Source organism: Paramisgurnus dabryanus, chromosome 8 (genome assembly GCF_030506205.2).
Source record: "Paramisgurnus dabryanus chromosome 8, PD_genome_1.1, whole genome shotgun sequence".
Classification (NCBI taxonomy): Eukaryota; Metazoa; Chordata; class Actinopteri; order Cypriniformes; family Cobitidae; genus Paramisgurnus; species Paramisgurnus dabryanus.
In genome coordinates, this window is record NC_133344.1 from 30308909 (window position 1) to 30328105 (window position 19197).

Here is a 19197-nt window from a genome sequence, read left to right on the forward strand (position 1 = left end):
TTTGTTGTCATGCATTTACAAGCATATCAATAAACCAGCTACTCGGAAAACTGTTTAGATTTGGAGATTTGTCAGGTTTCTCGCATGCAGTGGCAGCATCACAACCTATAGTATGCCTAATCGTTCGAGAAGCCAGTAGGTTGTCTATGCGTTTACGTGACCTTACGTTATCAGTGTATTTATTTTTAACCCCTGGTTTCACAGACAAGGTTTAAGCCTGGTCCTAGACTAAAACACATGTTGGAGCCATCTCAACTAACTTGCCCAGACAAATCTTAAAATAAGCCAGTGCCATTGATTAGTCTTAAAGGAATATTCCATTTTCTTAAAAGAAAAATCCAGATAATTTATTCACCACCATGTCATCCAAAATGTTGATGTCTTTCTTTGTTCAGTCGAGAAGAAATTATGTTTTTTGAGGAAAACATTGCAGGATTTTTCTCATTTTAATGGACTTTAATAGAGCCCAACACTTAATACTTAACTCAACACTTAACAGTTTTTTTCAACGGAGTTTCAAAGGACTCTAAACGATCCCAAACGAGGCATAAGGGTCTTATCTAGCAAAACGATTGTCATTTTTGACAATAAAAATAACAAATATACACTTTTAAAGCACAACTTCTCGTTTAAATCCGGTCGTGATGCGCCAACGTGACCCCACGCAATACGTCATGACGTCAAGAGGTCACAGAGGACGAACGCGAAACTCCACCCCAGTGTTTACAAGTGTTGAGAACGAGGACCGTTCCTACGTTGTTGTATGTCAACTGATACTAATTAATGTCTTTGTGTCAGTTTATTGTTTACAATGGTCCGCAAATGTGCGTTTTATATATGTAACACGTGAGCTCCCTACGTCACTACGCATTTACGTTAGGTCGCGCTGGACCGGATTTAGACGAGAAGTTGCGCTCTAAAAGTGTATATTTGTTATTTTTATTATCAAAAATGACAATCCTTTTGCTAGATAAGACCCTTATGCCTCGTTTGGGATCGTTTAGAGTCTTTTGAAACTCCGTTGAAAAAAACTGTTACGTGTTGAGTTAAGTGTTAATTGTTGCGGTCTATTAAAGTCCATTAAAATGAGAAAAATCCTGCAATGTTTTCCTCAAAAAACATAATTTCTTCTCGACTGAAAAAAGAAAGACATCAACATTTTGGATGACATTGTGGTGAGTAAATTATCTGGATTTTTCTTTTAAGAAAATTGACTATTCCTTTAAGATACACACCAGTAATGTCTTTTCTAAGGCATGTTATTTAAAGAGGATTAAACATCTTAATTAACTAAGGTCTAGTCCTGGCTTTAGCTTAGCTTTGTATGTGAAACCAGGCTTAAGTGTCATTTCTAAAAAGAAGTAAGAGCACAGATGCCAGTTTTAAATAACTTTTATTCACTTTAGAGGCAAAGATTCCCAATAGCAGATTGACAGTGAAACCTATAACGGTCTCCCAAAACCAGAGGCATCAGCATCCATGTTTTTGTTTGTAATATTTCACAGACTGGTGGAATGAGCAGAACGAACAGGGTTAAGGCTAGAATCAGGTGTCGAGTTGTCCTGTTCATTGTTGTAATTGTTCTTTTAGCCACATGAAGCTAATAACTGCTTTGGCAAAAGCTGCCCTTGCCAACACGCACACAGACAGCCTGGCAGGCAAAGAGATGGGTAAGAGAAAAGGTTTGGTCAAGAAATAAAGATTGATTCATAAATCATTTTGAGGGAAAGAAAAACTGAAGATAACCAAAAGATATACAATTCAATCATGTCCACACACAAAACAGAACAATCTAACAAGCAATCAAACTTTTGAAAACAAAGTGACATCAGGTATTGTTAAAGTGACATCATTTTGCACGCTTTTGACCAAAGAGACAGCAAATTAAACTTGACAACAACCCCTGAAGTTGTATATACTCGCAAGTTCTGTGTCTAGCCTGCAGTTTCTTTGCAAGGTTGGGGTGAGCTTCAGAGCTGGTCTTAGAAGATTGCCAAGCCATAAGAACTTCTCACCAATCCACAAGTTCATGTAAAGATTCGTCCCATGCAGAAAACTACCTCATTTAACCAGCATTGGCTTTCGTATTTGAGAACACTGGTCTGCAACTGACAGGACTGAGAATTAAGTATGGTGCACTGATAAGAACCGATACTGACAATAATAGCAAGGTTAACAAGCTAAGATAGGAGAGGCAAGCTCAACCATAAATAGTACAGTGGCATGAGGTTTCAGTAGAGTGAGAACAGGGGGAGAAATGAGAGTTCCCTGATTCAGCCCTTTACCTCCCATCGTCTCTTTTGGTGCGGGCATGAACCAACTCACATGGCTGTACCCAGTTGTTATCATGAAGTCCAACTCGACAGCCAGGTGTGTCTTTATCTGTGCGCCGGCAACACATCCAGTAGGAGCGTCCATAAGGCAAGTCGTGGTGGTAAGGTTTAGGGTGCCAGCGGCAAAGCGACACATCTCCCCGCTCATACTGCCGCTTGCACTGCTTGCAGGGATCATCACGATAGAGGGGGTCCTGGTTCCACCGAGAGTCCGTGGCACGTACGCCGTAGGTTTCGATCAGGGCCTTAAAGTCATGGCAGGTGCATTTGAGGGCTGCAAGCGCATGGGTAGGCAGGTAGCTAAAGATATTGACCATGATGTGGTCTGGAAGCGAAAGCATATATTGCCGTGGTTCCAAAAGCCGCTGGATCTGAAAGCGAATCTCAAGGAAGTCATGGGACACATGGCGATAGAGGCGGCACAATGGAGGATCAGAACAATCATCCACAGTAGCCAGTGGGGAGTCTGGCCTTTCTACTGAAGTCCCCATAGGCCCATTGTTGTTTGCACAATCTAAAGACCTCATTCCACTGTTAACCCCTGAACAAGTTTCATCTTCAGTAGCTGGTGACTGTAGGAAGAACAGCTGTCCAGGGGGTGGGTCCTCAGAGGCATCATTTGAATTACCTCCATTAGACATTGCAAAACATACAGTCTCTTCTTGAACATTCTCTGTGCTGTCTTTCCCATAAAAGACACATTGGTCTACTGCACCAGTTACCACAACCTCAACGTGGAAGCCAGTAACCCTTTCTCTAGCCACTGTGGCCTTCTCTCCTGAGGCAGGTTCTTGGTTAGGGTCTGGTGTTGTCGATGAAGGTCTATCTGTGATGCTCTCACTGTGTGAATCACCCTTTGCTGAGCCAGCCAGGAGGGTACCTGGATCTCGAGATGAAGGACTTACCAGCTGATAGAGGTCACAAGTGATCTTTTCTTTGCCCCTGGCTCCTGCTTGGCTCCCTCCTACCCCACAACTCATAAACATGCATTTTGGGTGGCCGACCGGTTCAGATTGGGCGCGAGGGTCCAAACTCGACACCCGAAAAGCAATTCGTACTTCCCCTCGACCATGGCTTGATGCACCACCGACAGCATCCCCAGTATGAATACAATCTCTTGCTGAACCATTAAGTTCAGGCCGCAGAGTAGTATTGTCAAGGTTTTGCTGTCGAGATTCAAAATGTGCTACAGCTTGAGCAACCCGTCTGGATTCTTGCTGCTGCTGCTGATCAAAGTCACTTTGAGAAGCTGGTGCAGATAAATGGGGATCTGAGATGATTACGACAGGTTTCTGATGAACTGTATAAGAACTTGTCTGTCCTTGAGCGACCATACCTTGAAGAGCCAAGGCTGTACGTTGTTCTACAAGGGCCACCATTTCAGCTACAGAAATCAGATCTGTTTCACTAACTCCAACACCATCCTCTGCCAGGTTGGACTCGGCATTGGGTATATCAACAGCAACATTTTGAGCTTTAGCGGGAGGGTCATAGGAGGAACAGCGCCGCCGCCGTTTGGCCTTGGTACAATCAGTAGCCCAATTTCCCTTGAATTTCATTGCACTAGGTCTGGGAATTCCAGCATCGTTACACTGGTGAGCTACAAAGAAGGCAATTTTCTCCTTGGTGTTGCCTGGTTTGATGACATACCATGTATCAAGGAGTACCCTGCCATCTTCCATCTGTGAACTGGAAGAGGGTGGTGCAGCAGGGAGTGGTGGAGCCAGCAGGGTCGAAGATGAATCTGGAGGGGTGTTCTCAGTACCAACATCCTCGTCTTGCTCCTCACCGACTCCATGGGCCTCTATGGTTGTTACCCCAGCATCGTCGGCCTTACAATGGGTGGTAGTTGTTCCACTGTGAATTGTTCCATTGCTGTATGGCTTATTCTGGGAGTAGGTGCCAAAAGGGCGTGGGCACCACAGTCGGATGTGGGAGAAGGTGTCACGGTTCATCGTGAGCCCATAGGGAGCATATACCTGCCTCTACGCTGGGCAGCTACTTTTCAATTCACCACTCATTCTCACTGTTCAGGTCTGCAAGTTCCAGTTGAACAGAATGATTACTCCATCTGAGAAGAGAAAAAGAAAAAGGGGGAATAATTAACGTCATTGCATTTATATAAATCTTGGTTCTGTGAGATGCCCCCCTTGATATGACTGCTAGAACATTAAACACTTGTTAATACTGTATATTATGCTTCTTCATCAACAAAATCTGTTTATCTTGATATCTATTTGAAATAGTGATGCACCGATGTATCGGCCGCCGATATTTATCGGCCGATTTTTGATGAATTTGAAACCATCGGCATATCGGCAATAGCATGAGAAAAACAATCGGTATCGGCCTATTAATTAACTGCATAAAGAAATCCATTATATGTAAAAAAATGAGTTAATGTTGTTAATAAAATAAATGCTGAATAGCAAAAACCACCTTTGAAGGTTGTCATGCTGTCTTATTATATTTGTTTAAGCTTAATTTGTGTCTCTCTTATTATGTTGGTCAGTTGAATGTTAATTAGATCCAATCCATGTTCAGTAAAAATATTTTGATGCAGAAATAAACTAGCTAATAGACCAGCTGTATAGTATTGTATACAAGTATTTAATATCAGTATTGGCATCGGTATCGGCCAGAAGTTGTCTGTTTAAATCGGTATCGGCCCAAAAAAATCCTATCGGTGCATCCCTAATTTGAAACATGATAAAAATAATATTCATAAAGTTCCTTTATTTTGAGGAAAGACTGCTAAACGTTCAACCAAAAAAAAAAAAAAAAACGTTTTAAATAACAGCAAAATACCTTGACTTTTTAATAGTTTAATGGAATCCTTTCCAATTAGTAAACCGGCCAGCTCTAACAATCAACAAAGCTTGTGTACCTCTCTGAAATTTAAATGCATTTTATGAAACCTTTCATCTAAAACATCTAAAGCATTGGTACCATCTACTGCTCTTTAACAGAAGGGCAAGAGGACAAACAATAAACCTGACAGCCCGACAGGCTGCAATTAATTATATTTATGAAATCACTAAATGAAATGTCAATGGATTTTAGTAGTCTAACAAATTTAATGTCTTCTTAATAAGAACAGGCATGAGCATGATATGAAAAGCTACTAGTGTAGCTGTAATCCTCTCAACACTAAGCCATCCTAGGGCTACACATTCTTAAATAAGAAAAAAGCAGGATTTTGTAATGAGTCTATTTTAAAGACCATATCTGGGAGATGCTTTCTACATGATAACTCTACAGCTAAAAGCAGTGGTGATTTCAACGTTTTGCGATACAAAATACCATCTGCACACTGCTCTTTTCTATCCTGCTGGTAAATAGGTAACATCATTTTTTTACGTGCGTATGTGTAGAACTCTTGTATGTGTATGTCCGACCTGCACGTACTATTCTGATGATGAAATTTGCTTCACCCACACTGTACACCGCCCCTCGCATTTGATTATTTTTATGATTAAATAAAATGTAGAATATAATTATAATAAAAAGCTTAAAGACGCCTTAAAAACCTAAAAGATATTTTAACCCCACCCAAACTAATTCTTGATTTACAATCTTAACTTGAATGCTCTAAAACCTACCATCTTTTAGAGTTTATGGCTTATAAATAGAGATTATAATAAAGACCTGCATTATCGAACCATATGCATGGAGATTTGACACATTGCGATTTAAGATGGAGTGTTGTACTTCAGGTTTGCTCATTACAAACACATCGCTTTGTAAATCTCTTTGCTAAACTTAAATGCAATGTGAAACTGCAAACTGAATCTAGGTTTTGAAAGAAATGTCACTAACCATGTACTTTAACCTCTTAACTGTTGCCAATCCTGTATACGCGACAAGTTTACTTCAATATTTTTTATGTACATTTTAATCTATCATGACAAACTATATATTGTTTGAAAGGTCTAAGCCTCTAGAATAGACATTTCAGCAGTGTTTTATAAAGTAAATTGTGTAGGGAGAGTAATTGATTCATTTATGAAAGAGTGTGCCTCAATACATTTATATCCTGCTAAATGTCACTGTCCCACCAGTGGGATGCCTACATTTACTTCAGTGTTTTGCATATGAATTCTTATCTAATCAATCTCACTTGAAAGCTTTTTTTTTGATCATCTGCATTTTGAGAGCCATTTTCTAAAATCCCACGGGTCCACAGGTGGGCCCATGTTGTATAAAATATTTATAACATTAATACCCTATTCTAAACCTAAACAATCTTGACAAACTATATATAATTGGAAAGCTCTGAGAGTGTAGTTTTCATACTTCAAACGTTTTGTTCCTTTGTATTACGTAGCAGTAATAATAATGCAGTTAAAGTAATTTATTAATTTGTGACAAGAGTGTGCAGCAAACCGTTGACTCCTAGTGGCAGTTGTTGGTAAAACCGTTGTTTTTTGTGATTTTAACTTGAAATTTGGATCACAACTACTTAGACTTATGGTTGTATGTTAACAGTATTTATTTTGTAAAATACTTACATTTGTTAATTTTATTTTTAAATCAACCCCTTTACGGTCACCCCCCATGAATATAACTCATAAATAAGCATTTTTTTGGTCTAGAAGTCTAATCTTGGTCTTGTTTTAAAGAAGACAATTTAATGTTTGAGGTGAAAATATTAAACAGAAAAATTGTTATAGCAGTTTGAATTTGTTTTTAATAAATGCAGAGTTGTTTGTGTTAATCTGGAAAATAAATAAATTTGAGCCAAACACAAAAGAAGACCAGATTACTAGAGATTTGCCTATCAGGAAAAACAAACATTAAAAGGACTTGCTAAACAAGTCAGTCGACGAACATACAGAAATATTGTTTTGCTGAATGTAAATTAAGCATGGCTCAACAATTATTCTGGTTTTGTTCCTGTCTGCTGTTAATATGATATTACACTCGACGTATTAGACAAAAAAACCCTGAAAACACCACCATTAAAACAGGACAATAAACACACACTATCAAAGGTTAACCCAGCACCAGCAATAAAATGAAAGCATAATCGACACTGCTGGTGATTTAATTAAAGCTAGCTAACGTTAAATAAACTCGCAGTGAATATCTGATTCATAAATGATTGAATTTTTTAGATTTCACAAACACCATAAGCAATAAATTATGTTGTAATTTATGGCATCTGCATCTGTTTTATTCTTGCTCTCCTTTTTGGCCTGCTCGTCTTTCAGATCCATGTATACATTTAAGCATTTAGCAGACAATCACAAACACATCTAAAATGTTTTTCTTAAACTTATAACAAATCTTTCAATGTAAACACTGAAAGGCACAAATGAATATAAAGTATTGGAGGTCGTTGGACTCGAGGCAGTTAAAACCCCAACCAAAATGATTAGCGACTAGCAACCATTGCAAACTAGTAGTCAGCTTTAGTATCGGACAACGAACTAACATTCTTCCATTAAAACTATAATTGTCAACCAATATAATCGGTAGCGATAACTTTAAAGGGTAGACTACCAAAAAATAATTTTCACTGTGGTGTTAGCCTATATTTATCTGCGTCAAAATGTTATTAGCAAATGTTTAGCATTGCTAGCTAAGCTAAAGTCTCCATGAAGTGTAAAACTCGCACATTTATACTCTATAAAACTGTATAATTAATTATTGCATACATTAATCTGACGCTGATGTACCGAATGTGTACATTTTATATGGCATTAAACGTTTCTATACAGTTATACTTAATGTCTTTCACAACAATAAATAATTAGCTCGGCTAAAACATGAGCAGGTCAGCTAGAATCATATATCTTACCTTCCATTAAAAAATTCCCCAGGTTTCGTTCTGACAGCTTTTACTGTATAACCAGTACACGGCTATATTGTTGAATTTAAAAAACAATCCTTTAAAATTCTTTGCGTGTCTTTCAAACCATCAGAATTTAAGGCTTATGTCGATGATGGTTGCAGGGGAGACTGTTAGCATTTGTCAGCTAACTCGGTAATGCAGAAAAATCGCAATACTCGCCCAGCTTTACCAGCAACGAAACATGTTTGCTGTCATCCTAGTAATATGTTGATAAATACTGTGCCACAAAAAACTGCCGTCTCTTTAATTTAACCAGTGTTTCAATACTATTTCACCAAAACAAAAACAGTTGGTAAGTCCACGAAAAAAAATTGAGGAAGGCCATTTTGTTGACAAGCAGCTGCAAGACGCTAGTAGCCAATGAAAAGACAAAGTTGATGGCATGCCCATATATGGATGTTTAGACACCTCCTCTATCTCTATACACCCAGAATGAGAAATAATTTTCTGCATCACCACCAGAGTCTTTCACTTTCACCACTTTTCCATAAATGTGAAGCTTGTAAAGAAAGCATTAGCCCATGCATGCCAATAATTCACTGTGTTTTCAGATAAAGAAAGAAAATATCCAATAATATATTTTATGTACTTTTATGTAAGCTTTTTTAATAATATATCCATTAATACTGTTTTTAAGATGAATGCATTTAAAATAAAAGTAATATCATTAATATATATTTAAAATTAATACTAATTTATTTTGTTTTTACACTCTTAACACTTAAGCCCTTTTCACACAGACATTCCGGAAAATATGCTGATAATGTGTTCCGGGATTTGCCCTGGGATTGTTTAATTTTAGTGTATTCACACTGCCAGTGATTTTCTGGAATCTGTGCATACGTTCATTTACACACATCTTGAAAAGATCCTGTAAAGACACGTGACAGCAGGGTTTGGCGTGTAATGCAATTGTAATCGTGCACTTGGTGGAAAATTTCCTGCAGTGTCTTAAGTTTAAGCAGCTTATGTTCTGCAATTTCTCTCCCGAGGAACCACGCTTGTGCATTTCTCTGATTTGATCATAAAGTAGAGCATCAATTATCTTTCCATTAAGCTTGTGAATGATCTCAGCTTCAGTGTGGATAGTGAGGAGCTCCCTGGTGTCTGCTTCATACCAAGTTGCAGACATCTCTTCCTAGTAAACTTTATTCTGTATTTAGAGATTTAAAGCGTCGCACAATACCTGTCATTGCAACGACACCTGTCATCGCTACGAAACACCTCCTATGGCATTATTCCTGCCTTTTGTTCACACAGGACACATTGCAAAACTGTTCCCAGCAATGTTACCAGGGTCCCATTCCAGCATCGATCCCATGAGTATTTCCTGGATGTGTTTGCGTTTACACAGAAGGCATGGGAATTTTCTCAGATCACTGCTCTGTGTGAAAGGGGTATAAGCTAACTAGCTATATACTGGCTGCAAATAATTGAGTAAATTAATAATGTATTTAAATATGAGTAACACTTTACAACTCTTTTTTATTAAACATATTATTTTAAATTGTTACATGATAAATTGAGTTAACATTTAAATATATTTAAATATATTCAATATGCAATAAAATGATGATTCATATATTGATAATGTATATTAACTATTGATCTGCTTTACATTATATACATTTAAATTCTTAAAGCTGTGTTTTATCTTAAAACATAAACATGTATTAAGTTAGTTATTAAAGAGACACACAATATATTTATTTAAAAATTTGTATCTATCCTTTAAGACATTGTTAATTGATAAGAATGATCCTAAGCTACCGCTTCATTTTGAAAATCAAATGAAAGTCACTTACATCCTTGCAAAGCTTCACTTCAAAAACACATACGCTGCGCGGACTGACTGGCATATAACAGCAAAGTACCGCGAGAGCACAGCTTTCCAATTGCTCTCGCGGTACTTGTATGTCGTCCTTCGATCGGTCTGCGCAGCGCCGCATCCTACACGTGTGTTATCCCAGTACACAGTTACTACTGGCCACTGAGATTTTAGGAACGCCCTGTGCCAAGTCCGATTGCACCAGAGCATCTGTCTATCACAAGATTCAGCCACGAGGAGCCATGGTTGGTTCCCGCTCATGATTGGTTGTCAGACATAAAAACCCACCCTTTCTTTGTATTTGTCAATTTGATTGGCTACCCGTGTTGTCAACCTTCAAAGCCCTTCCGTGTCCGGTAGTAGTTGCAAAACACGCAGAGTTGTATGGAGTGGAAAGGACACTGAACCGCAGACACTCAAAAGCATCAAATCTTTTAACACGAGTGAGTTTTTTTCAATATAATTATCAGAAGAAATGATAGAGGATTTGGGAAATATACTGTTTCAGTCATTCCTAAAACTGAAAGAAACAGTGCACGTGTGTTGAAATCTATGTGTCCATGCTATACACTAATAACTTGCATTTTATTGTACAAGATATGTAGCAATATTTGTATTGTGGTTGTACATGAGATGAACACTCTAAAATATGTCTGTTTTCACTAAACATCATAATTAATAACAAGGACTGCCCTTGAAAAATAATAAGTTAAATGTAAATGCATGTGTATTACAGTGAAAAGAAAGTATACAATGATATGATTAATGATATTATTAAAGTACAATTGTAGCGTTTATTACTAATCTTGTGCAATGTTCATATACAATTATACTATTGAAATTATATTGTCAAAATTGTATTATCTAAGGTTAAAAATATTTTTTTAAATAAATGATTTTTCAGTGACATTGGCAGAAGTGCTGCAGGTGTTGAGGGGGGCTGGCAGGGTGGGCACTGCATTTGCCACAACTCAGGGTGAACAGCTGAGGCTGATGGCGTGCAACTCAACCTTTGGTTCAGGGATCAAAGCGGTGCAGGAGTTGGTCGAGGGTGCGATGGGCACAGTCATGCAGTCAGATGTGGTTGGTAAAACCTCATTTACATATCTGTATATTTAAAATAATCAAGGCAAGGAGTTTTTTTAATGTTTTAGTTTATTGTTATTGGTATTATCAGATACCCGAGACTCAAGGGTTCCCTGATAATTACAATTGGGAGGAGATGGAACATGATGAAGCCGCCAAGTGGGTGGTGGGCTCCGAGCTGCCTCCAGACATCTCCAGCACAGATGGCATTGATGTTGGAGAGACATCAGGGATGCCCATTGGTTCGTCTACTGGCACAGTCAAAGGAACTGGCTGGCCTGGTCAAAACACTCGATTTTTGCATGTGTCAATGTCTCATCACCCTGTTAGGTTTCTTCATGATTCTGTGGTGGCCGGGTTAAGCCCTGAGGACATTAAAAAGGCAAGGGAGGCAAAAAAGAACATTGCCAGACCTGTACGACAAAAGGTGAGAAACATTAAACTGGAACTGATGTTAAATGGTTTCTGTTACAATTTTAATATTAAAAATATTTTCACATTTCTCTGATGCCATTAACGCTTTCCCCACCAGCGTTTTTTTAAGTTGCCAGCAAAAAAGTTTAATGCCTTCCAGAAAATGCTCTTCTTTAATATATAAACGTAGAATATATCAAATGAAAGAACAGACACTGCTTTGAAATAACAAAAAAGTTTCAACCTACCTTCATCAGTTCTCTTTTTATCATCTATCAAATATGGGTAGTTTTTTCAAAAATAAAAATTTTTGAGCAAAAGCTGAAATAAATGCATTTTTGTGAAGGACTTTTGATAGAGGTCAGATTCAGAGCGATTATCAAAACATACACAGAGTTTGCCCTAAGTGGTTGCTTACGGGTTTTAAAAGTTGGGTAAGAGCGCCACCTGGTGGATAATAGGGGAAATACGGATGGCCGGAAAAACTTGTCATTGGCAGGGAGGCGTTTTCTCTTAATTGACGAGTTAACTCGACAATGGCGGTGAAAGAGTTAAGGAATATATTTTTTAAAAATCTGTCTTTTATCAACATATGCATCTTTTATAACCTTAGTTTTTTGTTTTTGGTTTGCAGCTTAGCGATCGAGCCAAAGAACGGAAGGTTCCTGCTACACGGATTAGTCGTCTTGCCAATTTTGGGGGTCAGTAATAACGTAGTTTACTTAATACTTGTAAAACATTAGGGCTGTAACGATATATCGCGTGTCCCATTAAGAAAGACCTGTCTAAAATCGATTCTGCATCGCAAGGCTGCGGTTCTGTGTTTCATGCGCAGCTTGTGCGTGTACTTGGGCGTTTTGGTCGGTAAGAAGTCCATATCAATCTAAAAACATTATGAGAAAACATGAGCAACACTCGTTAAACAAAATCATTCAAAATATTCTTTATTATCATGAAAATACCTGAAACAATCTGAAGAAAGGCGATATAAATATTCCTGTAGACATTTGGAGTTTCTACACGAGAGCGCCCTCTGGCTTTTGGATTTGGCGGCATTTCACCGTAATTCATTCAAATTCATGTGAAAATGTGCATTTGCACGATAAATCGTTACAGCCCTATTAAACATTACGAATTCTATGAAGTGCAAAAAAATGGATACGTACACCTCTCTATTGCAATAAGTGTACAGTTGAAGAGCTCAAATGCATAAGCCGCTACACACAACCTGCGTCAAAAATGAGATGATGATATTGAGCGAATGCTCTCAGCACATATTACACGTTCATCATTTACTTCTGCTTCAAATCCGAATAATCCCAGCCTCATTCAGAAATACTGGTTAGTTGGCAGAAACTGTAAAACACCACAGCGATTCCAGTCCTTTAAGTGCACGTAAAAAGAACTGGATGAACAACGGCCTAATAACTTTTTCATTAAAGTGAAATTACTGAACCTTAATATAAGTGCCTTATAAAAAAATGCTGTTTTACAAGAAAACATATCAGATGTGCTGAGAGGGTTTTGCATCTGAGTTTTTCAATGACTTCTCAGTAAAATAATGCATTTATTGTCCCAACTACAGTAACACTGCTGTGCTTTTATGTAGGTTTAGCTATCGGACTTAGCATTGGAGCCATTGCTGAGGTGGCAAAACAGTCTTTTGGGGGAAAACGTTCAGGTAAGATATATGCTATGGTGTCTAGATCATGCGGCTTGGTCTCTTTACTAAAATTGTTTACAGATCATCCATATTAAAATGATTATTTGGCATTTTTGTTAAAGTTATGTTGTCTTTCTCTTTTAGAAATGAAGGCTCTTTTAGACTCACCACTTCTGTCAGAGGCCAATGCAGAGAGAATAGTGGACACATTGTGTAAGGTTAGAGGAGCAGCTCTCAAGATCGGACAGATGCTGAGCATTCAGGGTACAGAATTTAATTTAGTTAAATCAAACTAATCCATTTTGAGATTAGTGCGATCTGACCTGTCACAAAATATTATACACAGCATTTCCAATGTAAAAATAAATAAATAGTTGGATGAACTGTGATATGGTTCATTACATGATGTATGTGACGTTTTTAATAGACAACAGCTTCATTAGCCCGCAACTACAGAAAATATTCGAGAGGGTTCGACAAAGTGCAGACTTCATGCCATCCTGGCAAATGAATGTAAGTAATATATTTCAGCTCTATTATGCACTTGTTTCTTCTTACATCTTGTATGAATCAGAGAAATGCTGTTCTGGTGTCAGCTTGTGTAATAGGTGGACATTCTGCCCCCCAGCCACTGTGGGGCGCCAGTGGGCTGAACAATGCTAGTGTACTATTATAGAGCTCTGGAAAAAACACACTCTTAGTGGTCCTGTTTAAAAGAAATCCCCAAAAACAAGTACATGACCCTTTTCTCAGAAGTGCACAATTTTAAATCTGCTTTTGCTTGTGGTTGCTGAAAATCTCCCGAGCCATCACTGGACTCTGAGCTGTCAGATGTTGTCGGTTCACTTTATGATCTCTGTGACTGATGTATTGATGCTGTGCCTTATACAGAAAGTACTCGAGGAGGAGTTAGGGTCCAATTGGAAAGAGAAACTATCATCATTTGAGGAAAAACCCTTTGCTGCAGCATCCATTGGCCAAGTGCATCATGGAGTGTTGCTGGATGGAAGAGAAGTTGCTATGAAGATACAGGTACTGATGACAAATGCTTGACCTGAACAAATTTTGGCTGTTTTGCAATTAAATGTAAATTGTATTAACGTACAGTAAAACTGCTCTGCGATTAATAATAATTATATGATCTTGTGCAGTACCCGGGCGTTGCTGAGAGCATTCACAGTGACATCGACAATCTCATGTCAGTTTTAAAGATGAGTGTTGTTTTACCTGATGGTGAGTACTTTGATTTTTATACAGAAGTTTTGAACAAACTTAAAAACGAATCGCAGTATGGATATTGAGTCATTCATATCATTTGCTTGTGTTTTGTTCTCGCAGGCCTTTTTGCTGACAGCAGTCTCGAGGTTCTTCAGAAAGAGCTGGCGTGGGAGTGCGACTACAGGAGAGAGACAGACTGTGCGAAACGCTTCAGGTGCTCTTTTAGTTAATGATTGTTTTGGTCTGGTGTCCTATTTAAGTCAGAGTTATTGAAGAAATAATGTTTACCATAAATAAAGTCTACCATAAATGTATTTTATTCTGCCCTTTACAGGAGTTATCTTAAAGGAGATCCGGTGTTTGTGGTCCCTGAGGTCTTTGATGAACTTTCAGCACGTCGAGTGCTTACTATGGAGCTTGTAAATGGAGTTCCTTTGGACCGTTGTGTCGATTTGGATCAGGAGACTAGAAATGAGGTGAATTATAGTCACAAAGAATGAATTAAGATTTAGGTCATTACTGTTACTTTTGCGTAAAGTAAAAAAAAAAAACTCATTATTTCTCATTATTTTGTTGTATTGTTACCAAAAATGACCTATTAAGCTACAATAATATTTGTCATGGTTTGGAGATGGCTTGGAGCAAACCTCAGGAGTGACATAAAGTCACGCAACAGCAAATATAAAAGACTGAGAGCATGACAAGATTCATTTTTGATTTTTCCCTAAAATACATGTAAAAACATTAGTATTTTGTTGTTGAAAATGATTTATCAATTTTTTGGAATTGTTCGGAAAACACTGCATCTTTTTTTGTTTTTTATTTTAACCATGTTTTCCCCATTTAATTTAAATTAAAGTAAATAAATAAATAATATATGTATTTCCTCTTGCATCTATAATACTAAGATTAATTTCATTCTTTAGATATGCTATAACATCCTGCAGTTGTGTCTGAGAGAGTTGTTTGAGTTTCGCTTCATGCAGACAGACCCCAACTGGGCCAACTTCTTCTATAATAGTGAACAAAACAAGGTAAGCAACCACCGAGACAATAGACACGTTTCATTACCCTTCAAATTGAAATGGAATATTGAAAATGTGCTAAATGAAAACGCGTCAATTTCATGATTTAATTTGCTATATATTGCAAAAATGTTTTGATGCTCAAGTAAGGTTGTTTTTCGGGCAATTGGTAAAAAATATATTAGTTAAGTTTTTTCGCATTTATAGGTCACCTGACATGCGTACAAGTCACATGATGATTCTTTTTTATATAGCACGTTATGTTTGGTTGGAGGACAAAAAGGAAGAAATGTGTTCGACTTCATGTAGTGTCGCAAGAACTGACAAGCGCATAACATCAAAATACGAAAGAGCGATTCGTGAGTCGACTGCTCTGTATGCTTTTAAATCACTCTCGCTGTATTTTCATGTCATCTGCATGTTGGTCAGCGCGGGCCATATGAATTTGATATTACCAAGATGTGTCACTGCTATTGCTATGAATGAGAGAGATCGCAATATGGCCACTCTAGCAAAGAGGTCACGCCTTCCAGTAAAAGAGGCAATCGTTAATCGTTAAGAATGACATGGAGGGGCTCTGTATATACTCGCCTGTTCTTTGCGACAGTCCCTATCGATTAACAACTATAAGCAAAGTGTACAGCATATTGTCTTCCATGGCAATGATGTACTTTTGCATTTTACTATCACACAATCATGTGTACTTTTAACTCTTCCCTGCCATTGACAAATTATCTTGTCAATTAAAAGAAAACATTTGCATGAAAAACGTGTTCCTGAAGAGTTTTAATGGTTATCTGTAATACCGTGGTTATACACTAGAAGGCGCACTTACCCAATATATAAAAATGAAACATAAAATAATTTATTAATAATTTTACAGTGTGTGTATGTTTTGATAATCATTCTGAATCTGATCTATAACAAAATTCCTTCACAAAAATGCAATTATTTTAGCTTTTGCTGAAAATTTTGTAATTTTGAAGAAAAATATCCATATTTAAAAGTTCATGATCAGAGAAAAATTTTTTTCCTGGAAGGCATTTTGTGAAACTTTTGTGAAATTCACAAAAAATGCTGGCAGGCAACTTAAAAAAAATGGCTAGTTGGATTGAAAAGGGGATAGGACGATTTCCGGTTTCACGAGGATGGGACGATTACCGGTTTCACGATTAACCTTGATAAAATGTCCTGACGGTTAGTATTATTGTTTAAAATGTAATCATTACAACCGTGTTTGATTACCGTGAGTTTGAAAACTCACTGTAAATCCTTTCCAGCCAGAATCAGTTTGACGCAGGCAAACACATGCAACAGTTTTTTGCACAACATGGCATTTAAGGGATAATGTATTGTATTAATTCACAGTAAATTTATTAGACAGATTTATAAAAAATTTTACCACATAAATAAATTAAAGGACATGAACGAGAAAACAAAATTATGCTTTAGTCCCTTAACATCGGTTGATGGAAACCGCGTTAAAATGCTAAACGCTAAAGTTTTGCACAAATGTTAAGTGGACACCAGGGTACTGATAACACCACTATTATTGATCTTTTTTTACATTCTTTTACACTCTCAACTCTCAATTTTATGTATCTTTGATAAATGTCTACTGTCCGTCTAGTGCTTCCCATTAAAACAGTATGCACACCTTTGATTATAACAGATATATCTGTTGGACTTTGGAGCCTGTCGAGACTTCCCAGCGTCATTCACAGACGATTATATAGAGGTGCGTATGCTGTGAATATTTGCACATGACACATTGTAGTAAAGTGGCTTTAAGGAGTACATACTATACAGTATAGATAAGTGCAAATGTAAATATGTGGCTTCCTTAACAATTCAGGTTGGAACTGTAAAACGATGTTGAACATTATGTTGAATGTTTAAAGAGTATTATTTATTAAAGATCTAAGGTAAATCTTTAACAGTAATATCATAATGTTCCACTCGAACCCTTTTCTGTAGTCTACCTGAAACTATGTATTTGTTATCATGTTATTATACAGTAACTATTCCTATTCAAGGTGGTGCATGCAGCTTCAATCGGAGACAAAGCGACTGTCTTGCAGAAATCCAAGGACCTGAAGTTTCTCACTGGTTTTGAAGCCAAGGTTAGCTTGTTGTAATATTTTGCATATTTTCTATCTACGTACTTCTTTTCCTTTGCTATTACATACTACACATACATCAAAGCTTTTAATTTCATTATGGTTTATAACAATCCGTAGGCATTCGAGGATGCACACGTCGAGGCTGTCATGATCCTCGGCGAAGCGTTCGCTTCTCCTGATGCGTTTGACTTTGGCAACCAGAACACCACAAAGCGCATCCAGAGTCTGATCCCCGTAATGCTTCGACACCGACTTACACCCCCTCCAGAAGAGTCTTATTCACTACACCGAAAAATGGCTGGATCATTCCTCATCTGTTCCAAGCTGAAGGCCCGCATCACTTGCCGAAAAATGTTTCTTGATATTTACAATTCCTATAACCATCAGAGACAAAAAATAGGCACCCAGGCTTAAGTCTAACAGGAAGTACATGGACCATGAAGTACCATGATAAAATGGTATATGCTCTACACTGCATTACAGCCAAAGACTGACATGTTTTATGCTTGTATTATTCTTACTACAGTGTTTATTTTTGACCATTTTGTCACTCAGAAAATTAACATGTTTGGTGTTAAACCTCTGTGTCTGTGGCTTATTTTTATACTTGAATAAGTTAACATAATAAGGGTAAGATTTTGTGCACTGCAACTGTGTGTTTGTCTTATGTATATTATACTGTAAATCATTAAAAGATATTCCCATTTATTTGTTTACGTGTTTCAAGTGTAAAAGTTGTTTTGTGAATGTCTTCAATTACTATTGCAAAGCTTTTTTCGAAACATTGAAAATAAAGGAGCAGACTACATCTCAAAATGTTTATCTGACTGTGATGCATTATATAAATCATAGGATACATATCAAGTGGGGACATTGTGTTGCTTTGAGTCAACATTGCAATTTATTTCGTGTTAGAAGAGCATAAATCCTTGTACAATTTATCATCATTAAAAAATAACTGACACAGGCATTTCTGTATGAGCTGCACGTCAAGCGGTGTAATAATGTATTTTATATTTGCAACGAGACCACTGACTTTTGAAGCATTTATTAAAACAATGTAAAAAAAATACAATAGTAGTACTGTGAAATCTAACACTTTTTAAAAATCATATAAATACAGTAGTACACGAATATGGTAGTACTGTTTTTTTTCTGAGACAGAATACAAACCAAAGAGCAATAACTACGAACTCCTCTCAGGTTTAAAATAAAATATTTATGATAATTTTTTAATAATAGTAAGACTTGAACATCAGCGGGAAGAATAATTTGCATATAGGCTTGGTTGCGCCAATGGGTGCGTCGAGAGGGCGGGGCTAGAGGGTGGAGCCGCGGGAGGAGCGCAGTTTATAGAGACAGAGCGCCGATATGCAAATTTGAAAACCACGCCCACCGGGGGGGAAAACAATCCAACCGTCTCCATTGACTTTGTATTGTGAGAGGCTGCCTCCTTGTCATTTCTGGCTTATAACAAAAAACAGAATAATGCCTAAAAACTGCTGTGTGACAATATGTACAGCTAACAAGCCAAAGAACCCAGAAATAAGTTTTTATAAGCTGTCGAGCCGTAAAACCCTGTCTTTTAAGGAGAATAAAGTGGATCGCCGACTACGTTTCCCCCTAGTGGACGCAGTTCTACTAATAGAA

At 37.5% G+C, this 19197-nt stretch overlaps 2 protein-coding genes across 2 annotated transcripts; one reads left to right on the forward strand and one right to left on the reverse strand.

Moving 5' to 3' along the window:
* Window positions 1-1376: 1376 nt before the first annotated feature.
* fbxo46 (F-box protein 46) lies at window positions 1377-8535 on the reverse strand. The gene is made up of 2 exons (XM_065281517.1): window positions 8137-8535; window positions 1377-4404 (listed from the first exon to the last, which is right to left on the reverse strand). The coding sequence occupies exon 2, from the start codon at window positions 4286-4288 to the stop codon at window positions 2282-2284; it is 2007 nt and encodes a 668-aa protein (XP_065137589.1). The 5' UTR covers window positions 4289-4404; window positions 8137-8535; the 3' UTR covers window positions 1377-2281.
* A 1816-nt stretch (window positions 8536-10351) lies between these two features.
* Window positions 10352-18355, forward strand: coq8b (coenzyme Q8B). Its single transcript, XM_065281518.1, has 15 exons — window positions 10352-10461; window positions 10923-11101; window positions 11196-11531; window positions 12153-12219; window positions 13128-13199; window positions 13326-13445; window positions 13609-13694; window positions 14073-14213; window positions 14333-14414; window positions 14520-14613; window positions 14734-14875; window positions 15326-15433; window positions 17097-17162; window positions 17461-17547; window positions 17665-18355. Coding segments are annotated over exons 1-15 (1878 nt in total). The 5' UTR covers window positions 10352-10460; the 3' UTR covers window positions 17962-18355.
* The last annotated feature ends 842 nt before the right edge of the window (window positions 18356-19197 follow it).